Source organism: Eimeria tenella, genomic scaffold (assembly GCF_000499545.2).
Source record: "Eimeria tenella Houghton genomic scaffold, Eth_scaff2, whole genome shotgun sequence".
Classification (NCBI taxonomy): Eukaryota; Apicomplexa; class Conoidasida; order Eucoccidiorida; family Eimeriidae; genus Eimeria; species Eimeria tenella.
Window position 1 is genome coordinate 805,137 of NW_013541843.1, and position 9,803 is coordinate 814,939.

The 9,803-nt window shown below is 62.6% G+C and overlaps 1 protein-coding gene across 1 annotated transcript in view; it reads left to right on the plus strand.

Moving 5' to 3' along the window:
* ETH_00029505 (uncharacterized protein) overlaps positions 1 to 9,803 on the plus strand; it is a gene marked incomplete at both ends in the record, with an annotated part of 16,387 nt that overhangs the window by 641 nt on the left and 5,943 nt on the right. Inside the window, 8 exons of the mRNA XM_013374329.1 lie at positions 54 to 545; positions 1,065 to 1,302; positions 1,649 to 2,039; positions 2,234 to 2,443; positions 2,669 to 2,906; positions 3,487 to 4,101; positions 4,308 to 4,667; positions 4,852 to 9,802. Of these exons, the coding sequence (XP_013229783.1) occupies positions 54 to 545; positions 1,065 to 1,302; positions 1,649 to 2,039; positions 2,234 to 2,443; positions 2,669 to 2,906; positions 3,487 to 4,101; positions 4,308 to 4,667; positions 4,852 to 9,802 (7,495 nt within the window). The remainder of the gene's footprint in view (positions 1 to 53; positions 546 to 1,064; positions 1,303 to 1,648; positions 2,040 to 2,233; positions 2,444 to 2,668; positions 2,907 to 3,486; positions 4,102 to 4,307; positions 4,668 to 4,851; position 9,803) is intronic.

A 9,803-nucleotide genomic window follows, 5' to 3' on the forward strand; every position in this document is an offset into this window, starting at 1 on the left:
CCCCCTTCAAAGAGCTGCGGAGGCCTTCTTTTCTACCCCCCATTAACCCCGAGCTCACAGGAGAATCCTCTCAGCGGCAGCAGCAGGGAGCAGCAGCAGCAGCAGCAGCAGTAGAGGGTGCTGCAGCGGGAGAAAGAGCTGCTTTGAGAGGCCGCAGCAGCTCAGCAGACCCCTACGGCCAGCACGCCCGAGGGGAGAGTCGCAGCAGCGAAAACAGCAGCAACATTCCAGCAGCAGACGCAGCAGATGCAGCAGCAGAAGAAGACTTCTACGATGCAGAGGATTCCCCGTCTGAGAGAGCAGCAGCAGCGGCAGCAGCAGCGAGGAGGCAGCCTTCAGCTGCTTCCTTGATTGCGCAGCAACAGCAGCAGCAACAGCAAGAGCAGCAGCAGCAGCAGCAGCAGCAGCAGAAGCAGCAGCAGCAGCCAAAGAAGGCCGACCGCATGCAGCCGCTAGACAAGGAAAAGCTGAATGAGTTCAGGGAGTTTCTTTCTCTGTTGTGGGATATTCCCCATGAATACATTTTGTCTCCAGACACTTTTAGAGTAAGCAGCGCAGCTTTGCAAACAGCCAAAAAGAAACTTTTAAGAATCCTGAAATTCAAAAGTTAAGTTCTTCTTTCTAAAAGATTTCTCTCTCCCCATTATATCTCCTAACTGATATATATATTGCTGAATATTTATCATCAGGGTATATAAATATATATGTGCATATATTTGTATATATATATATATATATAGATTTGTATCTGTAAATATTTGTTTGTGTACTAATATGCGTAGATATGCGAATACTTGTAAATGTAAATACTTATATATGTACTTGCACATACTTGCATATACAACTACTTACACATGTACTTATATACACTTGTGTCTATACTTATACATCTACTTATGTATAATTGCATATATAACTCCAATATACATATATATACATAGTATAAACATATATACCTATATATGTAAATAGATATATATATATAGATAAAATAAACGTGTATATATACATTATATGAACATATATATATAAATATATATATATATATATTGGCTTTGCTGCAGGGCCAGGGGAAGTTGTTTTTGACGCTGGTGCCGACGCTGCCGCCAGACGGCCCTTTGGAGAGGTGCTGGAGCCCTTGGGGGCAGCAGCGGGAGGCGGAGAGAGACGCAGCAGAAAAGGCAGCAGCAAGTTTGCCATCTTGCACTTTCTTTTTAACTCTTCCTGGAGTCAAACTCACTTTCGAGGCCATGCAGGCCCTCCAGCTCTGGAAGTGGCTCGAGTTCTGCTTCATTCTCTACGGTCCGCTGAGCCCCACCGAGAAAGCTGCTGCTGCTGCTGCTGCTGCTGCTGCGCGGAAACCCTGTGCTGCTGCAGCGCGGTTGCCCTGTGCTGCAGCAGCGCGGTTGCCCTGTGCTGCTGTAGCGCGGACGCCATTTGCTGCTGCAGCGCGGAGGCCCTGTGCTGCTGCAGCACGACGGCTCTGTGCTGCTGCAGCACGAAGGCCCTGTGCTGCTGCAGCTTGCCGGCCCTTCGCTGCTGCAGTGTGATGGCGTTGTGCTGCTGCATGCCGCGTGCGGCCGTGCTGCTGCTGCTGGTTCCTGCGGCGAAGGCCGGGCACTTGCTGCTGTGCTGCTGCTGCCTCCAGGCGCCTGGCAGGCGGGCCTTTTGGGCACTTTGGAGAAGGCCAGAGCCTCCCCAGGAGACACTCAAAGGTATTTGCTTTGCTGGCCAGTTAAGCTGCTGCGCTGCCCGCAGCCAGTGGCTGTGCTGCGGGACGCAGAGCGGCTGCTGGTGTCTCAAGACGACGCAGAGTTGGCCTCGAAGAAGGAGACGGACGTGCCCGTGCACCAGCCCAAGCAGCAGCAGCAGCAGGAGCAGCAGCAGCAGCAGCAACGCGAGCACCGCCAGCAGCTGCTCTGCCCCGACGAGCAGCAGCAGGAAGACGACGAGGACGTCCTGGAGGGTCTGGACACGCTCGAGGCCATCGACGCCTTCTGCGCCTCTTTCGAAGAAAGACATTCGCTGCAGACCATTTGGTAAGGAGCTGCAACAGCAGCAGCAGCAGCCGCTGCAGCAGCAGGCGCTATAGAGGCAGGCACTTTCTGCAGCGACCCAGCAGCAGAGGCAGCCGGCCCTGCAGCTGGGCCGCAGCCGCGAGCCGCAGGGCGTGGGGCCCCACACTGCTGCTGCTGCTGCTGCTGCTGGTGCTGCTGTGTGCGACTTTGCGCAGCGTGCTGCGGGCGAAGGCGCTGAAGCGGCTGGTGGCCCTGCGAGAGCTGCTGGCTTCGCGGGAAGAAAGACAAAGCAGCTGGAGGCGGGCGTGGCAATGGCTGACTTGCGGGCTTTTCAACAAGCAGCAAAGTCTGGACTTTGCTGCTGCTCAGGGAGACCCCCGGAAGCTGGCTTCTGCCAGCGCCAGCATTGTGCAGGGCCTCATTGAGTGAGCTGAAGCACAGCAGCAGCAGCAGCAGCAGCAGCAGCAAATGAGAGGGGAGAAGCAGAGAGTTAATTGCACAAGAGGGCTTTGCAGCCGCACTTGGGGGGAATCTGTGGGGCGGCTAGAAAGGCTGGTGGCTAGCTGTCGGGACCCGTAGATGAGTGTGTGGCGCTGCTGTGTGCATGCCGCTGCCGCTGCTGCTGCTGCTGCTGCTGCTGCGGGTTGCAGGCAGAACGGCGTGGGGTCTTCGCGTCTGCGGCAAGTGCGGGAGCACTTCTTTTCCGTGGACTTCGCGCTGGACTTGGCGCTCTCTGAACTCCAAGTCCTCGTAGTTTGCGAAGGCCGCGGAGTTGCTGTTCCCCCACCCCGCTACGGCCAGCGCCTCCTCGCCCTCGAGTGCGCCTGTCTTCATTACCACCTCGAAATTGGAGTCACTGGAGACCAGACCCTCAGCATGGACGTCGAAGTCAGCCTTCTAATGTTATTTGCTGCTCCCTGCTGCGCTTTGCTGCACCTTGCTGCTATTTTCTGCTCCTTGCTGATCTTTGCTGCTCTTTGCAGCTGCGCCTTGCTGCATTTTGCTGCGGCTTGCTGCCCTTTGCTGCACTTTGCTGCACTTTGCCGCGGCTTGCTGCGGCTTGCTGAGGATCGTTGTTTCTCGCTGCTCTTTGCTGCTCCTTGCTGCTCTTTACTGCTCCTTGATGCGCTTTGCTGTTCCTTGATGCTCTTTGCTGCGCTTTGCGGCTCCTTGCTACTCCGTGATGCCCCTTGCTACTTCTTACTGTTCCTTGCTGCTCCTTGCTGCTCTTTGCTGCTCCTTTCTGCTCCCTGCTGCCTGTGGCCGTGCTGCTCATTTGTCTTGGCTAGGCTATTTCTCTGATATTTTTGGGAAGTGCAGATTTCGTCTTATCTTTGCTGCTTCATGCTTCTTTCATGGCTCTGAAGTGGTGCTATAGAGTTTTCCGAGGCTCCTTTACATTTCTTTACATTTTCCCATCCTCTCATTTCCCGTGTGCTGCTGCTGCTGCTGCTGCTGTTTGTTGCAGGTATACCCGACGACGGTGCTGACGGTGGCTCGGGACTTGGAGAGCAGCTTGACCCCGCCGGAAGTGTCTGTGCTGCTGCTGCTGGAGCCTTCGCAGCAAAAGACGAAGCGGAGGCGAAAAGGAAATGCCTTTTTCGATGTGCTGCAGAAGGTTTTGGGGAGGGCCGAGGACTCAGCAGCAGATGCGCAGGACGTGGGCTCTGCAGCAGCTAGGCTGGGGCCTGCAGCAGGAGCTGCAGCAGGAGGCGCGGAGGGCGCAGGCGGCGAAGCCCTGCCGAAGGGGCCAGCAACTGCTGCGAAAGTCGCAGCAGCAGCAGCAGCAGCGACCGCAAGTGCTGCTGCTGCTGCAGTGGAGGAAGTTTCCCGTTCCGGAGGCGCGCGAGACTTCCGCAAGAAACTGGACACCATAAGGGCCTGGAGCCCTGGAGTCTACTTGCGCATGGACTCGCAGCTATTTCGCACTTTGCATGCACCTGACATGCGTTTGCTGCTGCACTCTTGTGCAGGAATTGTTGTAGTGGTCAGCCCGCAGCGCTGCCTGCTGGTCTTGGGCGAAAGCCTCAACCTCCTCGACGCCGCAAGAACGAAAGACCTCCTCCTTTCTTCCAATATACAGGTGCGCTGCTTCTTGCCGCTGCTGCTGCTGCTGCGCTGCTGCTGCTGCTGCGCTGCTGCTGCTGCTGCTGCGCTGCTACTGCTGCGGCTGCTCTGTGTGCCTTAGCCCTGCCGGTACCTGTATGAGTTCCCGTTTCAGCGGCAGCTGCTTCGTTCCTAGGGGGCGTCGTTGTGCCTTTCCCGCGCCGGCTCAGCAGCTTGCTGCAGCTTTCAGCAGCAGCAGCAGCAGCAGCAACTGCAGGAGGGAACCCTTGGGTCCCCCAGCAGCAGCCAGCCGGCGGCCCGCCAGGCCACGCGGAAGCAGACGGGGAGGCTGCTGCTGCTGCGGCGCACCCGCGGCCGCCGGGAGCAGCAGCAGGAAAGAGCCAGCAGCAGCCGAAGGGGGCCAAGCAGCAAGAGGCCGGCGCAGCAGCAACAGCAGCAGCAGCAGAAGGCCCCACAACCGAGTCCACCCACAAACGAAGGGGGGGCCCCAGTGGCTCCTATTTAGTTCGCCCTGTAGATACCAGCGCTTTATGTCTCAAAGTGGCCCACGACAAGCACAGGCCGGGCCTTCCCGCTTTCCACGTAAGGACTGGCTCCCTTTCCCTTTTTCTGTAGTTACTTTGCTGCTGCTGCTGCTGCTTTGTTGCTGCTGCAGCTGGTCTGCTGCTGCTGCTGCTGCTGCTTTCCTGCCGCTGCTGCTGCTTTGCTGCTGCTCCTGCTGCTGCTGTAGCTGTGTGCTGGGGAGGTTGTGTGGGTTGCTGGGCAGGTGGACATAATTCAAGAGAGCATTGCGGTGTTTGTCTCGCAACACGACATAGAGTTGTTGGCCAACATAGCAGCAGAGTCTCTGGAGATATTTTATTCCTATTCTCCCCGTCTTGACGCAATTTTCAGAGACGCAGCAGCGCAGCAGGCGGCGCTGGACGCGTGCATAGTGCAGCAGATGGAGGCGAAGTGCATGGAGCTGGAGCAGCAGCAGCGGCAGCAGCAGCAGCTGCTGCAGCAGCAGCGGGAGGGCGAGGCCGTGGAGAGAAAGGCGTCGCGCCCAGAAGAAGACACTGTTGTCTCCTCAATTGCTGCTGCTGGAGTGGACCACACCACTGCCCTCGTGGGCACCCAGCTGGCCCTCAGCAGGGCCAGGGCCCAGGAGGCCCTCGTGTCTGCTTCAGTCACTTTGGCCAACAGCCAGCAGGGGGACATGTCTTTGGAGATTCACTGTGTCTTGGCTGGCCTGCGGCTGTCGCTGCTGCGCAGGGGCCCCACGAGTAGTTTCAAGGAGGCCCCCCGCGACTGCAGCGCAGCAGCAGCGCCCGCCCCCGCCGACCACGAAGACACCGACTCCCTCGCCCCTGCTGCAGCAGCCGCAGCTGCGGCCACCACAGCAGCAGCAGCGGTGGGCGGGCCCCACGCTGCTGCGCCCCCAGGGGGGCCCTCGGGGGCCCCCCGCAGCGGCCAGGCCAAGTCCGCGTCTCTGCAGAGGATCCACCGGAGCCGACGGTGGCAGAACGACTCGCTGTCAGCAGCAGCAGCAGCAGCAGGGCCCGCGGCAGCAGCTCCGGGCGCCGCAGCAGCAGGCGGGGGCTACTTTGGGAGCCTGGCGCACACCGCCGTGTCTGCTGCAGAGGGCCTGGCGGCGCAGCAGCGCGCAGCATCGCTGCTGTCGGGGGAGGGGGCCCCCGAAGGGGCCCCCCTGGCCGCAGCAGCGGGGCCCCTGGGGCCGCTGCTGACAGGCAGCTGCAGCAGCTGGCTCTCGGCGTGCCTGCCGCTGACCGAACCCTGCACCGGCAAGGCCTACAGGCCTTACCAAACGGTCAGTCCACTGGTCACGTTGCTGCTGGGCGAGTGCTTCATAGAAGCAGTGACTTCTACTGAGGGGCTGGCCCACGTGCATGTGGCTTTGGAGGGCGTGGAGCTGCGGGACGACACCAACATAGCCCCGCTGTGCTTGTCATCGTTGTACCTGGGTTCGGGGGCCCCCGAGGCCCCCCAGCCGGGCTCGGGGCCCTTCGGGGGGGCCCTCCACTTCGGCTCAGTCTCTGCAGCAGAGCTGAAGGCCCCCGACTGCAGCAGCTCCGAGCGAGGCCGCCGCGCCTCCGCTTTGAGAGCTGCGGGCCCCACAGCTTCGCAGCGGAAGAGCAGCGCAGTGGAGCAGCACTTGGCCAACAGCCAGTTGCTGTTTGCGGAAAACAAACTTTCCACCAAGAGGCTGGACAGGGCCCGCACTTCCGTGCTGGTTGCGGAGGCCAGGGCGGTGATGCCGGAGAAGCAGCAGCAGCACCAGCAGCAGCAGCAGCAGCGGCGGGGGAGAAGCGTCAGCAGGGAAGCAACGTCCGACGGGTTGTCGCACGAGGAGGCGGCGGGGCCGCGGCGCTCGTCCGGGGCCAACCGCAGAAGCAGCTACAGCAGCAGCAGCAGCAGCAGCACCTGCCCGCTGCTGCTGTGCTGCCCCCCGCGGCCGCACCTGGAAGTGCGCCTGCGGGGCAACGCCATGGAGGAAACTGTGGACACTGTTGTATCTCTTTCGAAGGCCCGCTTCGTTCTTGTCTGGGAAGTTCTTTACGAAGTGCTGCAGGTGGCCAGCCAGCTTTCTGAAGAGCTGCCAACTTTCCAGCCGCCGCCGCAGCAGCTGCAGCCCCCGCCTTCTCCCGCCTGGGGCTCTGTGCAGCAGCCCGCGCAGGGGCTGCAGCAGCAGCAGCAGCAGCGCGGGGGCAGCGCGGCTTCGCAGGTGAGGCCCGAGGAGCAGCTGGAGTCCATAGTGCAGCGGCTGCTGCTGGCCCGCAGCAGGTGCATCTCCAGGCAGCAGCTCAGCAGAAACCCCAGTGTTGCCACTACGGACAGCCGCTGGTTCAGTCTTGCGGGAGGAGACGATCCCAGGGACTCTCGCGGGGCCTCGGGCTTCGTGTCTGCCCCTCCGGTTTCCGGCGCGGACCCCGCGCTGCAGCTGCAGCAGCAGTCCCCAGCCGCAGCAGCAGCAGCAGCAGCAGCAGCAGCAGCAGCGGCGTCGTCCCCAGCAGCAACTCCCCCGCCCGCGCCTTCAGCAGCAGCAGCAGCAGCAGGGAGCTCGAGGGCCCCTTCGGCCTCGCTCCAGTGCCTGGGAGAGTTCCCGGTGCTGCCGTCGACGCGTTTCACCTTCGAAGCCTCCGGAAGCCAACTGGAGCAGCCGCAGCAGCAGCAGCAGCAGGCGGAGCTGCCGGAGGCGCTGCCGCAGTGGGTGCCGCTGGAGAGCGGGGGCGCCTCGAGCCTGTTCGACAACGGGCGGCTGCTGCGGGCCATCGAAGAGTCCCGCTTCGGGGCTGTGGAGGAAGAGGGCCCCTGTGACTTCACAGAGTGCGAGGGCGAGAGCCGCAGCCGCAGCGCCTTCGCAGGGTCTGCTGTGTCTTTGCTGCAGCAGGCGGGCCGCTGGGCGCTGCCCAGCACGGCGTTTGCTGCGGGCGAGAGCGTGCGGGCTGTGGGCTGCGCGGGGGCCCCCGAGGCCTTCAACAGCTGCTTCCGCCTCCCCAAGCTGCAGCTGCGGCTGCGCATGCAGCAGGCTGAGGTGTGGTTTCCCACGGAGCCCGTGCGAATGCCTTTCGAGGCGGAGGCCGAGGGGCCCTCTGCTGCAGGCCGCCGCAGCGCCACCGCCGCGGGGGGCTCCCTCGCCTCCCACAGCGAGCGCAGGAGGCAGCAACAGCAGCAGCAGCAGCAGCAGGGCGACGCCGCGGATGGCGACGCAGCCAGGGGCCCCGGACTCCTCGCTGCTGTCGGCGGGGCTGCCCTTCCCCTGGGGGGCCTCGCTGCAGCACCGGCGGGGGCCTTCGGCAAAAAGGGAAGACACTTTTTAAATAGACTTCGCTTCGACCATGTGGGGTCCAGTGACAGCAGGGGGCCCCCCACGGACACGGGCACCAGTGGGGGCTTCATGGGGCGCCGCCGCAAGGGCGAGACGCAGCAGCAGCTGCTGCACCACTTCATCCCCGAGAGCTTCGCAGCAGGCCCTGGGATCGTCCCCGGGATCGTCCCCGGGATCGTCTCCGGCCTCGCCTCCGCTGCTGCCGGGGTTTCCAGCGCGACTGCGAAGGGGCGCAGGGCGCTTCTGGGGGGCGCCCGCAGCGCCACGGGGCTGCAGCAGCAGCAGCTGCTGCTGTACAACAGCAGCGCCCTCAGCAGCAGCGGCAAGAGGTTCAGCCCGCGCCTGCAGCGGGTCACTGCAGCAGACTACTGGAGGGGCCTCAAAAGGCTAGTAGTTCGAAGCCAGAGAGCTACTCCCGAGGGGACAGCAGCAATTGCAGCTTGTGCTGCTCGGGTGCCCAAGCTGATAGCCGTGTCTGCGGCCTTCGAAGTCTCCGTGGCCTGCTTCTCGCTGCAGCGCCAGCAGCAGCAGGAGCAGCAGCAGCCGCAGCAGCAGCAGCAGCAGGAGGGGTATTTGGAGAGCGGTCGGGAGCGGGAAGAGGCAATGATAACGGAGCTGGAGTGCGCGCGGCAAATGGAAAGAAGCGGAGAGGGGCTGCTGCAGTGGCTGTCTCCTTACTGCCCCTGTTTGCTGCGCGTGGGCCTCTCCGTCTCCAACTTGTGTGCTGTTACTACGCAGCCGGAGCTGCTGTCGCCGCTGCTGCCGTGCGCAGTGGCCTGGGAGCCGCTGCGGCTGCACAGCCCGCTGCTGGCCCCCACACGGCTGCAGCTGCTGGCCACAGTGTGTGTGCCTTCTGCTGCAGCTCTCAGCGAGCGCATTTGTGGCATAAGTCCCGAAGCTGCTGCTGCTATTCGCCGCCGCTACGGCATTCTGCGGGCCCCCGAGCCCGAGGGCCTTTGTCTCAGCTTCACAGCTGAGCCGGTGCTGCTTACTCTTGACACTCTTTCGGTGGTTTTGGCTTACCAGCTGCTGTCCATTTCGGGGGCCCTTGCTACTGCTGCTGCCAGCCTCTTCCCCGCGGCCCCCTCTTCTCCGGAGGAGCTCCGTGCAGCAGCAGCAGACATGTCCGACACCCTCACAAGTGCTGCCAAGTCCTTCCCCGCTGCAGCGGGGCAGCAGCGGCATGCTGCAGCAGTGGGGGCCCTCTCTGCTGCTACTGGGCCCGAGGGATGTGGCCTTGTGGGGTACTCGGGGGCAGAGGAAGACCCGCAGGGCCCCCGGGGGCCCCCGCGGGGGCTCAACCAGGTCCTCGAGACCTTCATGGCGGAGCAGCAGCACGAGCAGCTGCAGGAGCAGCGGCAGCAGCAGCAGCAGCAGCGCCGAGCCTCCAGCAGGGACATGCCCTCCCCGCCGCCCTACCCAGCAGACCTCGCCGGCGAGGGGCCCCTGGGACTCCACTGGGGGGGCCCCCCGGAGGAAGACCTCGAAAGAGTCCCAGTGCCCACAGCAGCAGACGCCCTCGAGGGCTTGCTGCACACCACTGCTGTGGCCTTCGAAGTATCTGGGGAATTGTTTCGAGTCTCCCTGTGGGACACCTTCAGCGTGAGCCGCAAGTGCTGCTTCGCACTGACTGTAGAAGACCTGGAGCTGCGGGGGGCCTCGAGGCCCCGCTGCACAGAGACGGTCCCACTCGATCCCGGGACCACAACTCTTGCTGCATGCGCAGACCCCCTCGTCAAGGCTTGCTGCGCGGTGCTGCAGCACGAGGAGCTCTGCGCCCGCCACCAGAGACTGCGGCGCAGGTACATGCACGTGCAGGCCCCCGTCAAGCGAAGGGACAGCAGAAGCGGCTCCACCCAGCAGCAGCAGCAGCCGCAGCAGCCGCAGCA